This window comes from Galleria mellonella, unplaced genomic scaffold (assembly GCF_026898425.1).
Source record: "Galleria mellonella isolate WM207_F2 unplaced genomic scaffold, CSIRO_AGI_GalMel_v1 utg132, whole genome shotgun sequence".
NCBI classification, from domain to species: Eukaryota; Metazoa; Arthropoda; class Insecta; order Lepidoptera; family Pyralidae; genus Galleria; species Galleria mellonella.
This window is the reverse complement of record NW_026441989.1, coordinates 1,097,834-1,124,779: the sequence shown is the minus strand read 5'-3', so window position 1 is coordinate 1,124,779 and position 26,946 is coordinate 1,097,834. Positions and strand designations below refer to the sequence as shown.

The window sequence follows — 26,946 nt, the reverse complement described above, 5'->3', positions numbered from 1 at the left end:
TTGATTTAAATTAAATAAATAGAGGAAAGTCTATCAAATTCGTATTTTTTTTATTATAACCCTAGGTGTACGAATACTTTTTACACTCACTGTATATTTGTCATATATGATTTATTAAAAATATTTAGGTAAATGATTAATCAAAATGTTTAATTACAGGTTTTACTATAAAACAGACATTAAATCTCGTAAAGATCATTAACCACCATTACACAAATTACATAAAACTATTATGCTATATAATCATTATCCAATGATCCTGTTTAGTATGGGGTATACGCCATGGGTATCCATTCCATGGCAACTAATATATTTTATCGAAGGTATGGTGATTATGTGGCGACAGGTTCTATTACCAGCGACCATACGACGCCTGTCTACCTGGATTGATGGAAAAAACTAATGGTAGTATAATGACATTGTTCTTCTATTTTTACAATTTTTGCTTTCAGTTCCTTGCATAGATAAGTTAATCGTGAATCCAACAAGTAATATTTGGGCAGGACCGTATCTAGACGGCGCCAGGGCAAATACCCAGACTGATAAAATGGGTCGCTGCAAATTAACAGGGTCAGTCATTATAAAGATCCAATGCGGAAATAAAGTTCATTGACAACAGAAAGAAATTACTGAAATCGGTTCAGAATTGAAGTTATCGCAAAACGTCCACACACAAAAATTACGACGGCCAATTAGTCGTTTCGCAAATATAAAAGGTAAATAAAGTATCTCTACTTTTACATTTAAAACCCACCAAGGTTTCCAGATTCGATTTTTTATTTTTACTTATATATAACACTAAAACGTATTTAAGGATGGTAGTTAGGAAGACGAATAGATGCTAGTTTAGATAAAATAAGATAGGTAGGATAGAATGCTAATATATTGCATAAGATATTGTATTTTATATATACTACATCCAATTATCAAATATTTTTTCTCCAAATTGATATGATGTCTTGCACTTTTATCCAATCGTAACCTTATGTCTATGTCAGTATTCGCTACGCTTTGCTATGTATGTAATCACAAATCGAACGACAAAAATATGACTTACTCTTCTATACACTGGTGAATTCCTGTATTATAGTGCTAAACGGTTAATATAATAAACTGTAAAAAACTATCCTTTCATGAGAAAGGATAGTTTTTTTGATTGAAGAAATTGTAATTAATGATAATTACAATTTCTCCACGTTCTTTTCATTTTTCGAACTTCAAAAATATATACCCTAATTTAAGAAAATTATCCAATCTGGCAACACTGGTAGAGACTTATCCGCTTCAATAATGTACAAGATCATTAAAGTTATCCGTATCTGTAATAATAAATTGTGGCTACTTATTCGGGCTAATGTATTTATTTATTATTAATGTCTTAGTTTCAAGTAGGGAGATCTTGATCAATTTTTATTTCATATTGGCTCACAGTAATTAAAAACGCATTAAGTTTTTTTTTTTTTTAATTTAAAAAAACGGCCATAACCTAAATGGCCGCATTGGATATGAATAAAAATTAATAATAGCATAATAATGTTGTTAAGGTATTAAGTTTGTGAGTTATAATTTAAAATTTCGCTCTACTGAATCGTATGGCTAATTTAATCATTGACGTAGAATTATTCTAGTGACTATTTTAATAGTTTCATAGGTAGTTTGTCCATTAATTCTTAATTTTTTAAGTGATTTCAATTAGTCTGTTTTTATATATGTTTGTTACGTGATATCTTCGCCAACTCTGAAGCTATTCGATAATTGTTTCTCCATTCAATAGTATTTAATCTCATATTAATCTCGTATTAATTCTGCGACATTTTAAAGAACAATTTTTCTTTTCCAAGAAATATACACTTTTGCTCATACATATGTGTACGCAAACAATATTTTTTAACTGTGACATAGCAATGAAACTCATTTTCATCGATTTCTTTGTGCAAAAAAAACGAGTGACGCAGATGATGTAGGGATGAACTAGGATAATAAAATCTTAAATAGTATTACATTTTTTCACATGGTGATATTGTCACTGTTTACATTTTAAAGGAAAAACATATTATTTCCCATTATAATAGCTTTATATAAGTTTCTTTTAAAATAAAACTGTTTAATTGATCATCAATACATACCAATGTCAACTAGTCATAGGTATAATGAAATTAATTGACCGCTTATCGGCGTACGGCGCCTACAGCACGATTTAATGTGTTGCTAATTGAAATCAACTAGATTAAGCATTTAAACGGTATAAATATTTAGATTTTGAGCAGAATGACTTAATTACAACTTGGAAACAGTTTATTACATGCATAAAATTTTTAAATGTAAATTTTAAAATGGTAGCAACAAGGAACTTTTATATTTATTTCTATATTAGATTCTGATACAATAATAGAACAACTTATATAGCATACTATCGACCCGCCCCGGCTTCGCACGGGTGCACATTACATATCATCATATTAGAAACCTCTAAAATTATCAATGTTTCTTTAATATATTATGCATGTATTATACATATAAACCTTCCTCTTAAATCACTCTATCTATTTAAAAAAACCGTTTCAAAATCCGTTGCGTAGTTTTAAAGATTTAAACATACATATGGACAGACAGACAGCGACAGCGACTTTGTTTTATATTATACTATGTAGTGATGAAGTAGAGTACAGATTATAGCTACATATTTGCACGTTGCACCGTTAATTATATTTGCTGTTATTCCTGTCTAAGGTGAACTGGCAGATAACAACATATGGTGTTTATTAAGTATATTATGGTGGGTATTAAGTCCGCCGTTTACGTTGTCTAGGTGTATTAAAGTTCAATAAATAAATAAATATTTACAATCTGCATCCTTATGTAATAGTAGAGCCATTGACTTATTTAAGATTATTTTCCAGTGGGGAATTTAACACTTTAAGAAAAGCGTATATTTTAAGACATATCTATCCCTCTGGTTGAAAACTCCGCTCCTGATCCTGATGTGAACACCAGACTTTTCTTGTGTGGGAATGGGGATTCCCACACAAGAATACGCATATGATCACTACTAATCTCTACTAAATCACTACCAAAGCCTCATAATCATATTATGTAAAAAATATTAAAAGAAAATGCATGTATAAGAAAAGGTCTATAGGCGACGGTTACCACTTTTCATCAGGTGGGCCGTCAGCTTGTTTGTCATTCTAAGTGGTATAAAAAAAATTAGGGTTTAAGGCAATTTACTATAAAATTTGAAATGAAAGGTGGTTAACCTTTAAAGACATCTATTCATTACAATTTAAGGTATAAAATGTGATCCAAGTGTAGTTATCCTCCGTGAGTAAATTATAATTGCATAGTGGTGGAAATAAATATTAAAACAGAAAAGCATAAAACATTTTAGAAAAAATGCTAAAATATATCTTACCGATTCAATAAAACATTGTGACATAAACATTTATGATTGACATTGTGACATAAACATTTATGAAAAAAACTGCAAAATATCTAGATATCGAAATCAGTATGACTTCGATATCTAGATATTTTAAAGTTTTTTTTTAATCGATGGAAATGAAATGGTAACCCCGGCTGTGCTATTGGGCAACTCAAATATCAAAATATCGAACTTTACAATCATACAGAATTGTATAGCATAAATATAAATATTACTTATCACTTGTTTAATACTGAACTACACTTTGATAAAATTTTATTTCACCATCATCATATCAGCTTTTAACTGGCGACTACTGAATATAAGCCTCCTCCTTGGGATGTTTTGCTGGTAGTTGCCACGCGTGGCAGGCGTATAGGCAACCGCAGTTAGGCTTGAGAGAGAGAAAGCTTGAAGAGATGTTTTGAGAGGAACACTGCCGCCCATCGCTGGTCCCCCATTAGTCGCCTCTTATGTCTTAGGCAGAAAAGGAAGGGGTGGCCTATTTTATGCCAGGACAAGATTTTATTTATTTCCTTTTTATTTATTGAAGTGATACAAAAATCTTCACGCTAAGCAATCTCTTTTAGAAAACTATACTATCTCTTAGCTTACGTCAACGTGTTTATTGCTATACCTATAATACAAAGTATAGTATGAATGAATACTACGAATAGGTACAATATGTCTGTACTGGCATTATAGCAGAACCGCTGCAGCCACTGCAAAATTTGGCTGAGGACAGATAGTCCGCTGCTCTGCGCACGCGCTGGCAGACGTTACACAACACGGCCTGCCTTATATTCTAATTAAAACCATAATCTTTTTTTTTCTATATTTAACATATTTAGTAAAGGATCTAGGTACTTACAAGAGGTTAGATATAACTTAAAAAAGTAAACCTATAATATAAAACTTACTTAAAAATTTACATTCTATTACAGAATTGTTACCAGATAAAATCTTATAAAATGCGATAAGTTTCGTTTGACATTTATAACATTAAATTAAGTTTAATTATGCAATTTTATTTTGTGATTTACAGGTCAAAACCATAAACAGTTTCAAGTCGGCTCTATTTAAACATGCCCTTTATAATGCATTAACATTTAAACATGAATAATTTAAACTCATGGTAATAACGCAACTCTGTGACAGCTCCTGGATACTTACGTCTCTCTGACCTTTTGCCCACTCATAAATATTAATCAAATGTGCGATTATCCAATCTTAAATATATTCCTATAGGTACCAACAGGCGGCGTAAGAATATGTCGCCTATTCCTAACTGAAAATTTAACTCTTGTAACTCGTAATGTACTACATTGAAATCAATATATAAAATAGAGTATTCGCTTTCTACGTAAAAAAACCGGTCAGATGCGAGATGAACTCACGCGTCGAGGGTTCCGGATATGAGAAAAAATTGTCTTTTATGCATTTCTCATACGAAATAAACACCTAATCTAATAATAAAAATCAGCTTTAAAACGTACAAATATAAATAAATAATAAACATAATAATATAGTATATATACTCTTTTATATGATATTCCACATTATATGCCACATAGATGTAGGTCAATTTTGAAATTTTGAGTACCTCTTTTGAACCTCCTAAAATATTTTTTCAATTATTTCTATTGCAATATGTGCGGGCCAATGAACTATAAAGCTATTCCAAATTTCGAACTGATAGCATTAGTAGTTGCTGATATTTGGCGCTGTGACAAAAGGAAGAACGGATGGAAGAAGTCGCAACATGAGGGTTCCTCTGTACCTTTTTGGTAAGGAAACCTAAAAAACATTGTGTTCGAAAAATAAAGCACAAACTGTAATGTGTATGATAATGTAGTGTGCGCTTAAAGCTAAAAAATTATAGTAACAAATTAATCTGCTAATAAATTAATTCGAAAGGCATTATTAATCATCTGTATGTTATAATGTATTTGTAAATATTTTGTCTGATATTTGCATTTTTTACACAAAAAAGTCACGTGATTACGTGAGTTATCTTGAAAAGATAAATCAGAATTCAATGAGATCGGTGATATCAGAGAGTGGCATATGTCAATCAAGGCAGCATGTCATTGTCCAGTGGCGGGTGGCAGGCAGTAGCCAGTTTGGCATGAGGTGAGTGTGATAGTGGTACAGCGAGAGCGGGCCGCGGGCCGCGATGAGGCGCCCCTGCCACGTGGGTGGGCGCCGCGTGTGGCCGCACGCTGGGTGGCCTACTACCGCTCGCACGCATGCACACATATCCAACACACCAACACAAGCTCACGACGCGCAAATAAACACAATAATCAACTAGCGATACTTTACTCCGTCACCGGATAGAGCAATCGCTCGGGGAGATTATTGCAGGAATCGCGGCGTGTGACACGCGCCACGGACGCCGCCGCCTGCGCACCTCCGTCCACGACCGCGGCATCGTCTCGCCTCGCTCTGCTCTTGGTGGACACGAAGTACTCACACCAACTACCCATTTCACTGCACCGTAATTACGTACGGCCGACGACGCGCCGCTAATTTTCTAATCCGATTCTGCTTAGAATTAATTTACGACCATACCGAGAATCGCAGCCAGTATTTCCAATGTCGAAGCCCACAATCATGAATAAATATAGGAGCGGCTATAATATAAACCTGTTGAAATAAACGCAACGACAAAATTATACATTTATCTGTCAAGACAAAAGTTCATTATAAATTTTATACCAGTCGTCAGCTACATTGTATCTTAATGGAAACAAAAGAGTAATAAGAATTTATACTGTTTATAGAAATTAACAAAAATATGCTTTTATTATATTAAATAATCTTTCTCAAATTACTAAAAAAATAAATAGATGATAGATAATAGATGGGGAAGATGGATTGTGACCAATTGGTTGTGACTATGATTCTGACTCAGATGGTAACCCCGTACTGGAATACGTATTATAGAACAACCACCTCTCTCCACTAGATGCATCTATGTATTTCAGACTTCTAATCTATTATAGAGAATCAGTAGATACAGATGGCTAAGATCACATATCATAGCAGTCTGTGGGAGAGGCTTAACTTGAAGAAGAAAAAATTAGCAATTAAAATAATGACAATAAAAAAGAAAAAAATTGTAAATAATTTTCTATATAATACAAAATACATAGGTATTTAATGTAATGTTACGATAATGATTTTAAAAATAAACCACAAGCAGTATGTACTTGTTCCTACAGCACTACTCGTATTTCTGAGGCAGGCCCCCCAAAGCTTATAAAAAACATACAATTCAATCTCAATAGCACAATTCAGGGACAAATTATTACCTTAATAATAATTTGAAGTAAATAAAAATAATAATGGCGTTCTTGGCTATATTAACTTTTTAATCTCGTTTCCAGATGGAGATTTTTGTGTTAAAGATATGCTAATCTAATTGCTTTAATTCAAACTAAGCATTAACACAATGTTAGAATACCAAATATAAATGAAATGTGGATAACATCTATGATAATATTAAAGTTTACCACAGCAGAAGTTGTAACGAGACAAAATAGATGAACTGTAGTCTTGTCCAGCTTTTTTCTGCGTCACAAATCCAGTTATACTAATTATTCCATGAGAACATTGCACGCTATAGGTACTTACTATTGGAATACAAATTAACTTGGTAAGCAATTCAATTGTAATCATGCATAATAATGAGTAAGCAATAGTCTTTTTGAAGCGTGTTGCTCGAGAATTTTCAATTTTCATATGGCTATTGTTCAAAATGGTGTTTTATAGCACAGTAGCCTCGCACTGCGACGGAACAAAAATACCGCTATAGGAGGTGAAATAGTTGTGTACGAGCAACATTCACGCTGCAATTTTGTCGTTCGATCTCACGTCGCATTCATATTGCTAGTAAAATGTTTCTAGGACTCATTAACTGTCAAGGTTTCAGGAATTGACCCGCACCTGATATTATATAATAAAACAAAAGAACCTTTGAACCGACGACTATTTGGTCAAATCCTCTCTACAAACTGACTTTCGATTTTATATATTTATTTATTTAATAAGGTTCACCTAGAAGTTTTACATTTTACATGCTACTTAATCAATAACACAAAAAAATTATTTTAATAAACGTCATCTTTTAGGATAGTTTTATACTAATTTGTATAATTGTACTGGTTTTTGTTCCAAAATACTTATTAAGCGGTGACAGATCAGGGGACAAAGCTAGACTGCAGCCCGGATCCTGAAATCAAATGTCAGTCTGTGTCTTTTATTTCATAACAATTTACATTGTGTCGAAAATATAAAGTAGGACTTACATATTAGTGCAGTTTCTAACAATATTTCATCCCATTTTAATTATCATTACATCATGTTTTGGAGAACTTGTAAAAGAATCGTTTGGTAAGCCAGGTCTTCGTATACCACGAACTTAGAAATTCTTGACACCAGGGAGCACCACCATTACACAAATATCAGTGGTAATATTTAATTGCTATTTATGTAACATTTCAATCCAATTGTAGTAAGCAACAAATAATCGCTCGTGAAAGTAAATGTATAAACCGGGGTCAAATAATAAAAGCAATACTTGTGTAAGTTCCGTGCCCTCGCCCTTATGGGTCCTTTCGTCAGGCGTCATTAATGGTAATAAGCACAAACAGTAATTCGAACTGCTGGCACACGTATAAGAATCGACATTAAAATTATGTGTATAGCATTTCCTTTCTTCTATGAATCCTACTGTAACTTCAAAAGAAATGCACTTAACATGTATAAATTTAAAATTGTAAAACAAAATTAATACAGCTCTGCGTCTATGTATGAAGAATTAAATATATAATCATAGAATATTTAAATGCTATAGACAAACCGAAAGTGAAATAATAGACCACCAGCACTTCGATTACAAAACTAATAATTCACAACTAAAAAACAGACACTCATAAAAACAATTAAGTCTGACCGCTTTACCATAAAAGAGAGTAACGTGACCAATCTTAGAGCAATTAAGGATTCTAATAGCAGGAAAGGATAGTGAAGAGTGACGCACACGTGAGCTACCCTTACTGAGGCTACACACGTATCTGATGTTTATTCTATGATTCTAACTTCTGAGACTGTTATTATCTATAACTCCTATTTATGATATTATGGCTATAAAGGGAAGTTTATAGGTATAAAAATATTTTGTTATTGTGTAAGCCTAGAATTATATTTTATCCTTGCTTTTAATCTATAGTGTATTAAGTAGATTTTTCTTGAATACTTACTTATTGAGTTACGGCTTTTTTAAAAAAAGAATTATCAACGTCACGATATCTTCATCAATTTCTTAATGACGCAAATCTGCCAATTTTCAACAGTTGTTAGTTACATTGTAATTAAAAGTAAAATACAGTTTATTAATTAACAAATTCCATTCATAAAACTAGCGTTAGTATTCATGAAAAATCCTATAAAAAACAGTGCAAGGCATGTAATATACCTATTTTTTATAGTACCGTTAGTACATATACAGGTTGTTGCTTTTTCGATATAAAAATATTATTTAAAAAATATATATTTCGAATAATTTTTAAGTTAATAACTTTTTTTTAATGACATTTTTTGAGATCCTATGAATTTTGTTTATACAACACAGGGGGCATGGCAAACGAGCATGCGGCTTACCTGATGGTAAGTGACTACCGCCGCCCAAGATCACCCACAACACCAGCGGCATTGCAGGTGTGCTGCCCGAATGCCGGAATGCCGAAATGAATACTAACACTAGTTTTATGGAATGGACTATATAAATTAACATATATTGTGTCGTTAAATATATATCTGGGAACTTGTAAAGGACGAAAATGGTAAATTTACAGGAAATATGGCAGATAAAAAAATTATAAAGTAATTGAAATGCTACGAAACTTACGGACTTTAAAATAAAACTTAGAAAATTGTAGCCACTATGAATCTTATTTTAATATTCAAACTAAAACAGAAAAAATCGAAAATGGTGAAATAATAAATTCAGAGATACTTACTATTCTTTCTATGACTGAATAAGATCGTCTAGGTTATGGATACAGACAAGTTATCACTAGACAAGACCACACAGACGACTGATTACAAATTAGAAATTGCGTTCGGATTGTGATATGCTTACATCTATAACTAGCTGCGGCTCTTATCACATTAATTTAGACTCAAGGTTAATTATAGATAATATAATAACATATACGTAACATAATTATAAGATGTTTATAATATTTGTAACATAGATACTTTAATATTATAAAGCGATAAGTACTGACTGACTGACCCATTTTTATTGTAACTAGATTGGTGGTTGGAGCTACAATTTACACAGTAGATTTATTCATATATATAAGACGAAAAGAATGGATTTTATGAAACCAATGAAGGGTTTAAACGTTTGAATGAAATCAATGAATGTAGGAGTAGTTTACATTCAGACACTTCGTTGTATCTTCACACTGTCTTTCGGAGTAAGCAGATAGAACCTAATGCCAAAGGCCTTTTCTTTTCCTGGTCATTGTTCGTTGTACTAGGACCTACCTGACATCAAACAACAATCTACACAGCAAAAAATCAAAGCTAAATTTCAAAGGGCTCTTTATTAAATACAATACACAAGGTAGTTGCATCAGATCCATAATTCTATTTCCTACGTGGGTGGTCTGGTTGTCAGTCCGTCGCCGCGTCGTAATCAATTTGTACGCCCTTCGGCTGCGCCGGCGCACCCCCCGACCCTCGCAACATGGCGGCTACATGTATACCTTTCGTCACGCACCCTGTCTGCGCATGTATCTATTATTTTTTCTAACACTCCACCATCAGGTGTAAGATTAGAAACACATCAAGTCTTGACACATTGTGAGAGCTTCATTTAGAAGTAAAATGTATACTCCACATTTATGGGGAAAAATAAATATGTTATGATATTTCTTGGGAAGGCTAGAAAATAATTATTTTTAAGATGCTTTGTAAATGTAGTGCTAGATTCCGAGTATTGACTCATTTCCTAAATTGTTAGGAAATGAACCTTTCTGTTAAATAGCTACGTATTCTGTATTTTACCTCAGATTTTTCTCCCTCTTTGTTTTCTCATAAAAAGATTGAAAAACACACAATAGGGAGGCTTATTGCCTATTGATTTTAATGAGACTGAATAAGAGATTATAAGAAATAAGAAATAAAAAAAAAAAGTATTTTGCCGCCGTTATGGATTTTTTTGAGTTACTCTTTGTCAGTAGACTAACAATACCACCTTCGCAGAATTATGTTTACTTGCAGGTAGGTACTACGTTTCTGTATTAGCCTGAACATAGTTAGTCGTATTTTAATTAACCCGACTGTAAAAGATAAATATGACTTGTATAAGAAAATGATTATCTACTTGATCTTATAATCATTTCATTAAGATGATAATGGACTTTACAAACATTTTTACCGCAAATAAAATTTTCTTTTTTGTTTGGCTCGTCTCTCCAATCCCTAAATTTGTATGAGACAATTCACACATGTTGTGTAAGTATAGGTGTACATGAATAGAAATTTTGTGAGTCATAAATAACTTTGTAAAATCTTTGTAAAAACATGTCCTGTATAATTTAAATCATAGACCACCCACATCGTTACGTATACTGTGCGGTTAAGTTATGGTTAAATTTTGCAAACAATGACATTCCTATGTAAGATGACTCAATTAGGAGAAACGGGATAACATGGCACACAATGGATTGTAAATATTGTACCTTACAACAGATGTCTTCTGAAATCATATTCCAAGTTTAAAATTTACCATCCCACGTGACGTGATGATAACGACGGACTTTTTCATTGTAGATATTTCGGAGTAAAACAAACAGTTACAAGACAGAAATCGAAAGTAAACATCCTATAATCAATCATTAACATGTAATTGTGATAGTACGGTGGCTCTTTGAAAAAAAACTGAGCTTTATGAAAAAGCAGGATGTGGACGGTTCCCAAATGAGTTTTTTGAATTTTTTCTCGTTTCGTCAAGGTGGTTTTGAGCGACTGAACAAACTTAGCCCCGAGCGCGACATCGATAATTCACTCTTCAATCTACGCTTTATCTTTCGAGCTGTGTCCACTGTCTACGTAATGGACGTGAAATAATTTATTGTTATGATCAATGCCCATACTGATGCACATACATATATTAACATGTTAATTGATATTATGCCAAATTAACGCAATATTGTAAATATGATATAAACTTACAAATTTTTTTTTTTATTTATTTGTATAAGATTTGTACACTAACGAAACAAAAAACACTTCGAAATCTTTTTTATTTCAAAATGGATTTATCTCATCTGATGGTTCGTGATAATTCAAGCTTTTTTTATAAATACCACGAGAACGAAGATGATTTCAGAAATACGTATAGAAATATTGAGATTTTAAATTCAAATTTACTCGAGTCTATCGAATTTTAGCCATCACCAAAATAAATAAATACAAGTATTCTATGCCTTCACATTGAGATACAAAGTATATTTGAGATACTTTGAGTACTTGCCTTCATATTGTTACCGTTATTATACCAAATATTGCATTATTTAATAATATACTAGGTTTAATGTAGTAAATTTTTCAAATTAAAAATAACTCTTTTTTAACTTAAATATTCTCAAATGACGATTCTTTGAGAATATTAACTATGTTGGTGCTGTTTTTGCAAATTTTTATAAGCACCGGTAAAAGTAACCAAGCAATCATTTACATTTTTTATATATATTGTACGCTTATATAGCAGGACATGGAGATACTATTTAACTACTGTAATACCTTAATTGACCTATGATCCACAATAAAGACATTTGTATTTGTATTTATTTTTTAATGAATGTTAATGAAATGGATAACGCAAGCGGACTGCCTGCGTTATCAGTATACATTGGCGGAATACCAATGAGAGATGATAGATGATGATGAAGTAGGTCAGTTGACCCATCGTTACGAATTCAACAATAAATCAATCACAATGGTTTCCAAGGGGAATCGCGTGGAGGTCGACCTGATAAGGTACATTGCTAGCAATGGGATTGCTAATCTCCATTATTAACAAATTCTCCCTAAATCATTTAGACTAGATAGCAGTAATACGTATAAAATAATATTTTAATTATAAACAGTGGAAACAGGGTAAAGAGCGCTAAGGCCAGTCATGGAATAACCGTGCTTCCTGAGTTGATATTGTTGGAGCGTAGCGATCACAACGAGATTATTTACATTGATCTGTCTCGGCTACCACACCAGTCGCTCTCCTCCTCGTGAGAATATTGTCCAATCTCCTAACTCAGTTCCCAAGTCTAATTTTACAGATGATTGAATAACAAAAGTGTTTAATTGAAAAATAATCTTTATCGGAATCCAAGATTCCGAACTCATATCAGACGGTATCTTTTAAGCAGATACATAGTTAGAAAAAGATAAAATACTCAAGTATCTCAATTTACATTAATATGACAACTAAGCAATATCATATTATTTATAATAATTTATTTATTTATTCATTAAAATAATTATAACATTATGATTATATTAGTATTATGTGCTATGATAGGTATTATAAAATATAATTGATAAAAAAACATCTTTCATACCAAATTCCGTAAATTAGCTATTAAATATTTTTCTCAATGTAGTAATTTTCTTTTTGCTATTTTATTACATTTATCATACCAGCTGTTAACTGTCCACTTTGTTTTGCCAGTAGTTGCCACACTTGGTAAGTGGGTTGGCAACCGCAGTTAGGAGATGTTTTAAGAGGGACGCTGCTGCCTATCCTTCTACCATTAAGTTCCTTTACGCCTCTTACGACACCCTTTACAGTAAACAATGGGGTGGTCTGTTCTATGCCGGAACCACGTGGCAAATTATAATACATATATTTATAGGTTGTATTAATTAGCAGATATTTTGCATCGATAATGTTCAAGGTGTCATTTCTAATGTTTCAAAGATACAAGGTATAAAAACGATAACTAACAATAGACAACGATATTTATTTATTTAATTTAATGCGTGGCTGTGTAGGTCCCGGTATAGAATAGGCCACCCCTTCCTTTCCTGTGGGTATCATAAAAGGCGACTAAGTGAGGGCGAGGCATAGGCAGCAGCTTCTTTCTTAAAACATCTCTAAAGCCCTGACTGCGGTTGCCAATCCGCCTGCCAAGCGTGGCAACTACTGTCAAAACCCCCCAGGGGGGCAGGTTTATGTTCAGCAGTGGACAGTTAAAGTCTCATATGATAATGATATCGTTGTAAAGAGAGCAAGAATTTTATTTGTCAATTCTAGTTTTAGTTCATTTGCAAAGTCCAGTAGCAAAATTTTGATGATCTTCTCATTTTTTTTTTACTAGATTTTTATGTGCGTAGATCAGTAGTGGTGTCATCGATTTTGAGAAGGTCTGCTTTGTACCAACAGTGTCTGAAAAAAAGTTGTTAGCACAAAGAGTGTTGGACAGTGGCGTGTTTGCGCAGACATTTAGCGGGCCCTTGTTACTTCGAGTGGCACCGTATAAACAACCACGATAATTCCTCGTCAGTCGAATCGCTACGCTTCCAAGATGTTTCGCACTTGTAACCATGAATTAAATAAAAATTAGGACATGTTAGTGACTTTAAATTAAAGTATACTACGTAATCAGCGGCAAGACCAAGATGAGATTCTCATTTCGTAAGTTAAACTTAACAACATTTAGTTAAAGATGAAATGAAATAAAACAAACTGAAATATAAATATTTCAGAATAATTTAATAATCTAAATTAACGACCTTTTTTATTACATAAATATAAGTGGTAGGAATTATATATAGCAATATCTAACATATATACTGTTGTTACTAACTATGTATTGATTCAATAATGGATCTATTAAATACCAGTTATCTAATATATACCTATATACAATCGAAATGAAGACTCAGATCGAAAGGGGTATAAATATCAGACTGGTATTGGGTGATATCGAAATAAGCGATGACCTTTTTCCCGCCATCATTGCACAGAGGATCCCGTATATACAGATATCGTAGCGGTATTTTTTCTTTTGGTGACCGATAATTTTGTTCTATCTATACAAATTATTTACTTCACTATGATACGTCAGAGCGGTTGGTATTAGTAAATTAACAACCGCTGTTTATTCTTATGGCAGTAGTTTCACTGCGTTTTTAGCCCAGCTGCTACAGGTAGCCAAATTCAGAACTTGCATGTCTTTCTAGATTTTACGTATGATTTGAAATTTAAAAATTCCTTCAGTAATCATGTAAAAGGTTTAAAGTTTAAAATGAAAGAAATACAGAAAGAAACAAACACAATTTATTGTATAAAAAAGTTATAGCCCCAAAATATACCCAATCTAATATAGCGTTAAAAATATTATTAATAGACGTTATAACCTAGGTGACTACCTTAAGATATTTATTCCTTTTACAATGTATACACAGGTAGGTATGTAAATATGTCGCGGGTATGTTTACACTTTTGACATGACGATTTTGTATCAACCGGTGTCCTGTTTCCCTCATGTTAGTGATCACCCTACCACTGCTTATTATTATGAGTAACTGTGTACACAGGACGGGTGCGCGCTGCGCGGGCGCACAGTAGCTGTTTGCGCTACCTGTGCTACGTAACTTACCTGCACTAAATCCTTATCATTCCATAAAAATACTAGAAAATCTCAAGGTAAATACTTAATATTTTAAAATCAAACAAACCGAAAGCCAAATACCAAATAAAAGTATCGTTATTCATTAATTAATGCACTAAAGTTTTACGTTCACTTGACCACAACTTTACGTCGAAAATGAAAAGGCCAATAAATCTTACCCTCCGACATGTTTAAAGCGAAAAAAGTAACACATGTCCGAGCCATGTTTTAAAGGGACTAATTTCCTTAAGGCATTTAAATATCTTTTTCCTTATTTTTGTCAGAAAACAAGAGCGGGATGCCACCCACGTCGACGATTCTGACACGGTGCTGTGTAAGGGTAATCTTTAAACAAAGGTATTAGTGTGAGCAGTGTCGCTGTTGGGTGTACGCCGCTCTATAACTGATCTCTTGGAAGTTGACCAAACAAAAACACCTGGTGCCTCATAAAGTCCGAATAATCGGAGATTACCATTAATTACTAAAATAAAGAGTTTTAAATACGTAAACGCTATTAGTCAAATCAAATAAAATTAACAAAGTTTAACCAACGCTGAATATAATTTAAAAACGTTCTCGGCATGAATTTGTTTGAGCATAGATAACTTATTTATATACTAGTAGTCTCTTATTTCTAGTGGCCAATAGCTATAGATGTCTAGCTGCGTTTCTAATAGTGCAGTAACTGGGAACTATTTATGAACTTTATATGTATAATAGCGATCAGCAATACATGAATAACGTGTTGTTACAAGTGGTCATGAACTGAGGTGGCCGCTTTTGGTCAGTCAAACCGTACGCTTGGTTGCCACTTTTTTGTACATATAAAATGTTCATCGAATTTTTATACGATATAAAACCGATGTTTGGTTTTTTCATAGAAATTGTATCAGTACTGTTTTCACAGCTTAATTGATATTTTTTTTGATGGGTGAAAATGGTATGGTAACCCCGCCTGCGCTAACGGGATATGCTGGCTTAATTAATATTAGGTACGACAACCCTAGAAGCACAATCTCGTTTGCGATAAAAGGAATGTATAGATAGGGTCGACGTCACGTCAATGTCATCCCAAAGATCATACCTATATTTTTCTCCTTATACTTATTTATAGGTATTCTTTTACTAACCTTTTACCCATTACGCGTGGATTTACACAGTAGGAATCCAATGACATAGGCCACTTATGAGTATAGATGACGTATATATATATAGACATAACATATACTAGATTTAAGTTGCTCTAATTTAATTCAGAACCATAATTATGAAAACCGAATCCAATTTGGTACAGTACTTTTTGCGTGATACCGGAACAAATATACATACAAACAGATGGACAAAATTTCTAAAAGCTTTGACATCTATTGCTCTCACTAAAACCACTCATATCCATTTTTCTTAAATACTTCCAATATATAGATATCATCTAGTTCCAATTTTATTACATTATTAAGATAACATTATCTTTTGTGATTACAATCTAAATTTATGATATAATTTTTAATCGACTTTCAAAAGAAAGACATTCTCAATCAATCAAAAATCTCCTGTATTTATTATGTTTATTGGACTTCATTGTCTGTCGTAATCTTTAGAGATTATGCATTTAGTTTAATATTTCGTAAAATGTAATAAAATTAACGTTCGAAACGTCCGTTTCTAATATACATGTTGATCTTAATTTACGAAGATTAATAAATTTTAAAATCTTATTATAACATCGATAGCGAATATCTGACATTTCATTTCGTCGTTCCCAGTTGGATTCCGGCGGCGGTCGAGCCGTATAACATGCGACCGCGACAACCAATTCCCTTTGACCAGACATCGTGAATTATGAGGGTTTTGCGGCGAAAAATAAATCCTAAAAATATTAACATTCGAAATTCAAATAAGTATGCGACTTGAATAACGATCAAATAGGTATTACTCAAGCTTAATCAACCGATTAAAAAAAAAGTTCTCAAGCCAACTATATATTTTTTTCTGTCTATTATATTATGCAATATTTTTGCCACTTGTGCATGGATTTCAATTGTAGTTTTATATATCAATCGATCGACTGAATATTTTACAATCGAAATAACTAACGAGTTGAACTAATAAATACATACTAATTGTCGACAAATTTTGCCAATTATTATTATTATTTAGAAATAAAATCTTTAATTACGGAACTAATAGCATATAATAAACAAATAAACTTTTTATTCCATGATGAATTACATATATTAGTGTCACGAAACCAAAACATTTTATTCTGAGCTTAATTTTTATGACAAATTTAATCAACGAATGTGATTAATTGTGTAATAGCGATGTTAAACTAGTGTCAGCAAAGCTTAAATGTTAATGAGAATATGATTTCAACGTTATTTATCACAACACAAATTTTCATAAGGTCACCTAATATTTTTACGTATTCTATTAAAATTTAACAAGGAAGGAACAGGGCATAACGAGTATTGGATAAAGAATCGTACTTTCTTCAAGTACCTAATAGCTTTACACCACACTTATGAAAAAACTATAACATAGATAGTTAGTTCGTTTACTTCTTTTGTGCACGAAGAAAGAAGTAACTGACATATTTACATTAAAGTTACTATTATTGTCGAAAGTTCTAATTATTTATTTTTATTACTATAATTTTTTTTACAACTTGAAAATTTTCTTCAATCTCATCCGCACATTTAACTATAACAAAGCAAAAATCTACTCACATTTAACAAATGTTATTAAATACTAAAAAAACCAGTATCATTTTTTATGACAAAACGAAAATGTATTTAATACTTTTTTACTGATATAACGAAGTTAATAAATTTCAATAGATTGGATACCTTTTACAGTAAATCGAAAATAAATAAAAGCAGATTATTAATAGTTATCATCGGTTTACTTTCTCATCTAGTTAAAAAAAAAGAAGGAATTAAGGATAGATAAGTCTGGGGAAGTAAATAGGTGATTCCTTCACGATTAGAAAGCACTTTTTCATCCTAATATTAGCTATATTTTACTAGTAAATTCCTACTGGGACAGAAGGTAATGGGAACTGCGATGGTTAAAATTTAAGATTACCTTCTCCTCGGTCACATATTATTAACGTGTCCAGTATGACATGACCTTGAATAGCGAACGTGTAGTGTTGTTCATATTGACAGAATATAACCGATATATATAAGCTGTAAGCTTGATTGATCGATATGCTGAAGTAGCGGACCACATAGCTTGAAGAATTGACAATCGACAGGAAAGAAATAAAAAAAGGCGATCTAGTACAGGCAAACGCAAAGTACTTATGGTGACCTCCAATAAATAGAATGACCTCGAAAATGTTTCTTTTTAACGGTTGGAAATGGAATGGTAAGCCTGCTAGTGTTAACGGTATACACTGGCGAGGCACTAGTAAGAGATAATCGCCAAGGATGAATAGACAAATCAGTGATCCCATCATGATGAATTAACTTGGAGTAAATGCAATAGTTTCTAGGGGAGACTGCGAAAAGGTCGTCTTGAACAGGTATATTACAAGCGATAGGGTTGCTAATTCCTCTGCTCTGCTCCTTGAAAATGTTGCAAGGACCAATGTAGGAGACTCTTGTTTATTGCAAAATATACACATATAATACTGAAGCTGTATATATTGTGTACCTAATGTCTGTAAGAATTATATGTATTGTAATGTATAATGCAACTGTAATAAATAAATAAAAAAATAAAATAAAAGATGCAGTGAACGAAACTAAAGTAAGATTTTCAATAGTTTAGCAAGTAACATATTAAAACACGTTACGAAATAAGTAATGGGTGTCTAAGACGTTACTTGGAGATCTCATAGAATACTTGACCTGTTACAGTTTGTATATATTGCAGCAGCTTATGATGAAACAGGCTTGGCCCATGCTATGTATTTAACTTTATAATTATAAATTTTAAAAATATATTTTTAATAAATTTTGTTCTGTAATTATTGTTAACTAGACCAAAATCTATTTTTCTTCGATAATTGAATATTTGTATATAATAAATATTATTTACTTTGCAATTTGATATAAGATAACCATTTTACCTTAAAAAAGTTAAACTTGCGATAGACACGTGTTCAATACATGTTTAGATGATTTACTACAGAAGCATTACTAACATTTGCTAATTCCTAAACAAATAAAATCTATGTTAAAAATAAAAGCTATTTAAAATAAATAAATTTTATTATAATAATCTATTGATGTTACGTATAAAATTACAAATACGCATGATTGAATTGTGACTAAACAATATTCAATCACTAAAACAGAGTTTTGTCAAACACTGCTTAGGTAAACAGTGTTTAATTTTTTTTTTTTTTGTAAGACTGAAAATGTCAAATTTTTTATTTATACATTTTAATAATTACTATTTATTTTGCAATTGGATAAAAAAATTTTAATATTACACCTTTGTCTATATGCAAAGGATCTTGTTGGTGTACATACAAACACATAGGTATTGTTGCTTAATGAGGTTTCAGGTTGATTTTTGAGTGAGTTAATTTTAGAAACGAGTTTATTCTATTGTAAATAAACGCGGATCTTGGTTGTATTATTCACTTAAAACGTGATATCAAACATTTTAAAAATATATACACACTTGAACATTATATCCATGTCATACGTAAATACTATTACAATAACAATGACAAAAACACAGTATTAGCTTCAGAATGGTCACCCTATTTGTTTACATTCCATTCAAATAAATGACTGCAATAATTTTTTATTGGGCTGCCAAGTTTGCAATTAATGGGTTGTATCTTCAAACAACTATCTCGATAACATTGTTGATAAAGCAGCAATGAGTATAATGGGCGTATATATACAGCTTCGATTTCGTCTCGTATTTGTTGGGACGTATAATCTATAAATAATAAACAGTCTATGTTTGGGAGCTCAAAGCGCGTCTTGGGTGGTCCCGGCCGCTCGCTGCAGACAGAATAAGGTCGAGATTGGTGATATCGCGTTCGCTGCTCGCTTCAATGAAATTGAAATAGATAGCGGGCAGAGATTTATCTCGCGTCAGATCAAATCTAGTGCACCGGTGCGCCTAGATATGTCGCCGCGGATGTTTTACGCACCGCGTCACCAAAGCTGTTTGACTACGAACGCAAACTGGCCAACCATTAAAGAAAATTAATATCGCCTTAATAATACACCGGTATGACTCGTTATAAAATACACAGTTATGTAGAACAGGGCGTAGATTTTGAATAATTTGCTAGATATGCAAAATGATCACGACTTTACTGTTCAAATAAGGTTTAAGTATTTTCCGTGCTTGGTAAAACAATGAACCCTACAGGGTTCTTAATATAAGATTTCTTATTTAAATTCTTTCATTTATCATAATCAATTCATTCTTTTACACAGGTACTCTCTTAGTGCAAAACCAAATATATATATATATATATATATATATATATATATATATATATATATATATATATATATATATATGTGTGTGTGTGTGTGTGTGTATATATATACCTTCTCTAAACCATTACAAAATTACTTGGTTTTTGAAACGACACATATCAAAATAAAAAAAAACATCTTATCATTTTCAATAATATATATTGACACTTTTACATTTTATTTTTCTAGAATTTATTTGATTCAAATAAAAAATAAACTGTATTTTGCAAACTAATGGTGCTTATATAGTATATATCGATAAATGAAATTAAGTACTAATACATAGTATATAATTTTTTTATATGAATATAAGTTAGAGCTAGATTAGCTTTTAAATTATTTGACATGAATAAGACAGATTTAAATTATTCATAGAAACATTCATTATTTTTTATCTCATAATATATACTTTAAAATCCTAATAAAATGTAACGATTGGAATAAACAATCTTAAATCTAAAGAATACTGAATTGAAAATTAAATAAATGTTTGCTAATTCACTATAAAGATAAAAGGTTGACATAATAGAATGCAGTATGTATTGAGTATTAAAATATAGGTAGGTTCTGTAATGTTGTAGCTCGATCTTGATGCCCAGCCTGGACCCATTATGTGTACTCCCACACACAAATATTTATTCCAAAGTTGGTACTATTAAACATAGCAGCGTCGCTTGGATCAGTAATTATTTTCTATAAACGGAAACGCCCAGGTGACAATAAAATAAACATAATATCTTGTTACTATAATGAAATCGATAGTTGCTAGTTGTAGTGTTGGACGCAAATAAGACAAAAGATTATAGTAAAATTAAGCTTTTTCTAAATAACATATTGACTCCGTTATTAGCAAATAATGGTCCAACACAGTAACAGGTAAATCCTTTTGAATTTGCTAAAATGTCATGTACCAGAGGGAAACTTTGTACAAAAGTCGTTTGCTTGGGCACCTCTGTCCCATTCGTGTTTCTACCATGAAGCAGTTGTGTTTGCATGGCTGTTGAAGGGTGGGATATGGCAGTGAATTTACAAGGTACAGAGGAACAACACCTGAGTCCTCAGGAATAGCAACGCATGGGGGTACCCCCCTCATGGGCGAAACAGTATACTCTGTTATGTCCATGGTACTGCTCATATGTCTATTGGCGATAGTTACCGTTTTCCATTAGGTGGGCCATCAGTTTGTTTGCCATTCTAAGTTGCATAAAAAAAAACAGACAAAAATACAGTCGAATAAAGAACCTTTTCGAAGTCGATTTATTATGTAGATAAAGAAGGAATGTAACTGCAGGTTTTGTTCTTAATTTATTATTAAAAATTATAAAATTACTTTATAATATGCCTTGTATTATCAACATAGACCTCTGACACGTGGTTTGCGTGTCTTTGTGTATTGACAGTTTTCATATTTTAGATTTATAAAGAGTAAAAAATAGATATCTAGTAATCCTTATAAGGTAATCTTACCCATCAATACTTGTACCTACAGACACTCACAAGAACATACATTCTTGCAACTTTAACAACCGATAATTGCGCGTCCAATTTCTAAACCAAAGGTTTCGCAATACTTCCTCGTACGCGGAGTTTGTCAGAAACTCCCTATAATTATGCGTTCTAAAGTTATTTTACGATTCCTAGACGAAGGTTGTAAGGCATTACGGCACAAAGCCTACGCTGACCTTCCAAGAAATGGGAGCACTCCAAACAATGTTTGCGGCTATTGGCGACGGTCAACCAGCAAACAGCGACCAGCGACCACCCGCGGAGCATATTGTTACTATTATCAGGCAAATTTGTAGTCGACACTTGACGCGATTATTTCAATACATGTCACATCACAATACAATTAAGTCGTCTCACCTTTTTATTACGCGACAATACGAGCTTTTGTTCATGATGTTTTTGTTATAAACTGCTTATACTTGTAGCATTGGAAGTAGGTAGGTATATAGATATTGTAAATAATAAAAAGCCGGTCGAGTGCGAGTCGGACTCGCGCAACGAGGGTTCCGTACAATATCATCAAGTTTTAATTTTTTTTGTGAAATAACTACAAATTGACGTTTTTCGGTTTTTAAACTTTACTAAAATATAGAAAAGGTTATAAAAACTTATAAATCAATATTATTTAATTCAATATAACATTAAAAAATTTAAAAATATATATATTTAAAGATAAAAAATTTCTTTAAGATCACTGCCAGCTGGTAGGGTGCCTAGGATACTTGCTGCATTTCCACGCTGAATAGCAATGGAAATGCGTTGACCAAAGTATAGGCCAGCCTTCTGGTCACCAGAGGTTTCCACCAGCCGGCGTGAGATCTCTTTGAAAAGATTCATGGCCTCGGGGCCCCACGGACCCAGAGTTTCAACTCCAAACGCCGCAAATATATATCCATTTCCAAGGGATGAATATTTACGGCGCTTGATAGACTCCTGGTGTGTTGCGGCGGCACCAGCCCTCTTGGATGTATTTTGAAGGTGAGACGGTGCCACCGTGTCGACGCAGGTGAAGTCCCATACAAGCGGACGTCCCATCCTCCAAGGTACCAAGGACATCCCGTCAGGTCTCTTGCCATCATCACGTATCAAACCAGGAGGTTCTAGAATGGCAGGCACGCCCGCGGTGACAAGAGCCCGACGGAGAATGTCATTAATAGCTGAGTGGCGCAGCAAGCGCCCAGCACTCTTAAGGCAAGATAGGCCATGGTGTCCCAAGGCACTGACGTTGTCCCCACACCTGCAGTAATGGGGAGCATTCGTTTTGGCCCCCAATCTGAGAGAGATTGAGAGTCTAAACGTTGCGTTATCCAATAATGTTCCGATATGAGGTGAGGGAATTGTGTGTAACCAAAGGCCAGATTCCCATTTGGACACCGCGAGAAGACGGGCGCTTTCAGCAGAGTTCTGGGAAGAGTCTAGTAACGAAGTTCTGTATAAATCATTAATGGGCTCATCCCATTGCCTCTGGATTTTGGGATTTATGGGAGAAGCTACGTTGGGACAAGCCAGAGACCAAGATTTTTTAGCCTCAGGCAGGTAAGCTATCTCGAAATCACCGAAAAAAGGTGTTAGTATTTTTTTCACGAGATTCTGCGTACCGTGCGCTGATGATAGAAAAGCTGGTAGGGAGATATGGGAGATTTGGCGGATTCCCAGGCCCCCATGCCTGACCGGCAAAGAGGCCTGAGTCCATATACGGTCTTCGAAAGTGATATTAAAGAGGGAGCTCAGAATGCATTTTATTTTTTCATCAAATTTTGCGGTGAGGTCTGGATATTTCCAAAAAGGTGTACTACGAAGAACTTGAGTAAAATTGGGTACAAAAAGGCAGTATCGAATAATATTATATGCGATGTGAGTGTTGATATTTAGGAGGCGGTCGGAATTTGAACAGAACTTACTAATTTTGTTTTCGACAAAGCTGGGGAAAGATTCATCAAAAATAGGTGATCCAAGGAGGTGAAGTGAACTTTCATTTAATATTTTAATATTTGGAGCCAGGGTGTTAAATTTAGAGATTACTTCATCTTTATTAGATAAACTATCCGGAATGAAAAGTTCACATTTGGAAAAATTTAGTTCAAGCCCAATATGTTCGAATTCTTGTATTAGAATATGAAGGTCATCGAATACGGTGTTTACACTTCCTCCTAGGGTACCGTCGTCTAAATACCACACATTGAATTTCGAATTTAGAAGCCGAATAATTGGGTTAATTCCTAGGCTAAAAATGGCTGGTCCCAGAGGGTCGCCCTGCTGACAACCAACAGCCGAGAGTAAAGTATTATTTAAATACATAAGTTTAGTAGGTTCGCTATAACATTGCCAAAGGAAGTTGTAAATGTGAGGAATTTTTTGTTTAATTTGAGTTAACAGGGCGTCCCTACTAAGTGAATTAAAGGCATTCTTAACATCCACCTTTAGCAAAATATCGTTGGTAGATTTGGTAATGTATGTGCGGAGAGAGTGTATGGCTGCTTCACACCCACCCTTGGAACCGAAACCGAGCTGATATGGCTCAAATTCCTTTTTCAGGTTATGTGATATGGCTTTGCAGCAGATTTTAGCAGCAAGCCGTCTGTAGGTAGTACCTATTGCTATAGGTCTAACACCGCCGTCTTTTTTGGCGAGAGCGCAAAGGTTTGCACCGTATAAAATTTCGGTTATGCTCTCATTTATTTTTCCAGAGAGCATTAGGTTTACAAGGGCTGTTAAGTCCTCCAAAAGCGAGGTGCCGGCATCGCCTGGAGTACCATATAAGAGGTCTTTAAGGTGCTGAGGAGTAAGTCCATCTAGACCACCAGCAGACCCACTGTTGAAGGACTTAACTGCATGCAAGACATCCTGGGTTGAGGCGACGATATAGATATCTGTGTTTTCGGGTGCGTCAGGAAGGTTGAGGTTGGATGGCAAAGGTGGATGTTTAGAATGTAAAGCAGCAAGTGTAGATGGGATATTAGGAGCTACAGCATCATTGGAAAAGAGGAGACGGGCCGCACTTTTGACGTCTCCGTCATGCACTTTGCGTTCAACTTTTTTATAAATACTACTTCCATTGCGAAAAGTTGGATGTTTGAGGAGGTTTGAGATCCGATCAGATTCCAGTTCCGAGCTGCAACAGTTTGATTTTAATGAACTGGTTAGGGAAAGGTTTTTACGGTCTATGTCGGCATGTAATATACGGTAAGGGAAAGTTAGTAAAAGCTCCCAGCTATGTTTCGAGTTATCTGAAACAGCAGTTTTTAGGCTTTCAGATAGTTTTTTCGCCACAGATGAACGGGCGGCTCTAGGTATTCTTTTTACAAGAGGGACAGAATGTTTTAATTGACTAAGTGTTTCATAGAAAGGCTTGTTTTGATTGTTCGAGTAGTTTAAAAATTGGGAAATAGGTTGTTCAGAATTTTGTTTATGTGTTTTACTGGCATGGATTCGGAGACCTCTCTGGCCTTTAAAAAAACGCGGCTGGGGACATATTGGGCATTGTATATCATTATCCTGTGATGCTGTAGATCCTGTGGGCTGTAATGGAACATTATTGGATAGCACATTCGTGGTTTGCTTAACGACATTCTCCATAAAAAAAGTACAAATAGAATATAAAATGCGTACGTTAAATTATTTTAAGAAATCACTTTACAGATATCTGTCCATACTATGTAAGCTGTTTTAAGTATAAAAATATAGCGTCATAAGAAAAACAGCAATTTGGCACATAAACAAATAATATAGAATGTCATTAGTGAAGTAGCTAGGAGACCGGCACACGATTTGCATTGTGATTGGTTCTTGGTAGATTGTTGTCAAAGCAGCTTGCAGTTACCGGGGCGACAGAGCCCCGTTGCTGTAGTAAATACTCAACTGTCACTGAGCAGCAAACTGACAATCAGCTGATAAACATTAAATTGATAATTTCACGGCACATATTTATTCATCGACGTGTTTAATTATATTTTCAAATATTGATTGATATGTTCTGTAATCGTATAGGGCACAGGCCGTGATCTTCACAGCGGAAGTTATTTAAATTATTTATTTTACATAAAGTGAAAATGTGCTACTTGACAGTTCCTTTTTTTTTATTTATTTTTTTTTTTTTTTTTTTTTTTTTTTTTTTTTTTTTTTTTTTCTTGTATTATTGCTTATATATTATACATAACATAACATTGCTTCATGCCAAATTTCATGATTCTAGGTCAACAGGAAGTTCCCTATAGGTTTTGATTCCCTTTGCGAATGTCAAAATATGCGATATAAATGGAACATAAACGGTCGTATATTTTGATTGCGGCGATTTAGAAACTTGATTTTTTCACTGCTTTACGAGATTAGAGACCTAAGTATATGATATTAATTTCATTTTGATACCTCCACGCATTCCTAAGAAAAAAGGTCGTCAAGATCCTTTTTGGGAGGGACGGGCGAGCGGATGGATGGACAACGAAGTGAACCTATAAGGGTTCGGTTTTTCCTTTGGAGATACAGAACTCTAAAAATATATTTCGCTAACCCTTTTCTAGCAATTAGAAATTATTTAATGAACGAAATTAGATAGCTACTTTTTGCAAAACAAAATCTACTTATCCTTACCTAATTTGATTAATTCGTAAATATCAATTAGTTACTGCATTACACAACTATACCTAACTGATTTATCATCATCATCATCATTTCAGTCATGCATTTTTTACTACCGAATAAACGTATATGGACATTTTATAACACCTGTTTCTCCCTCATTAAAATAAAATAACTTTTGATACCAAAACCTCAAAATATAATAAAATTGTACTAATTTGATAATATTTAAGTACAATTTTATTAGAAGCAAGTGAAGACGGTTACGAAAAGATCCTCTTGAAAATTGAAT

The 26,946-nt window shown here is 33.4% G+C and overlaps 1 protein-coding gene and 1 long non-coding RNA gene across 2 annotated transcripts; both read right to left on the bottom strand.

Annotated features, from left to right (window-relative positions):
* Positions 1–6,488: 6,488 nt before the first annotated feature.
* LOC128202491 (uncharacterized) lies at positions 6,489–9,514 on the bottom strand. Its single transcript, XR_008253812.1, has 3 exons — positions 9,448–9,514; positions 8,689–8,764; positions 6,489–7,658 (listed from the first exon to the last, which is right to left on the bottom strand). It is a non-coding gene; the product is annotated as an uncharacterized LOC128202491 (long non-coding RNA).
* Positions 9,515–10,111: 597 nt separating this feature from the next.
* On the bottom strand, positions 10,112–25,655 carry LOC128202498 (uncharacterized). Its single transcript, XM_052903071.1, has 3 exons — positions 22,997–25,655; positions 22,256–22,381; positions 10,112–10,218 (listed from the first exon to the last, which is right to left on the bottom strand). Exons 1-3 carry the CDS (start codon positions 25,653–25,655, stop codon positions 10,112–10,114), a joined length of 2,892 nt encoding a protein of 963 aa, XP_052759031.1.
* Positions 25,656–26,946: the final 1,291 nt, after the last annotated feature.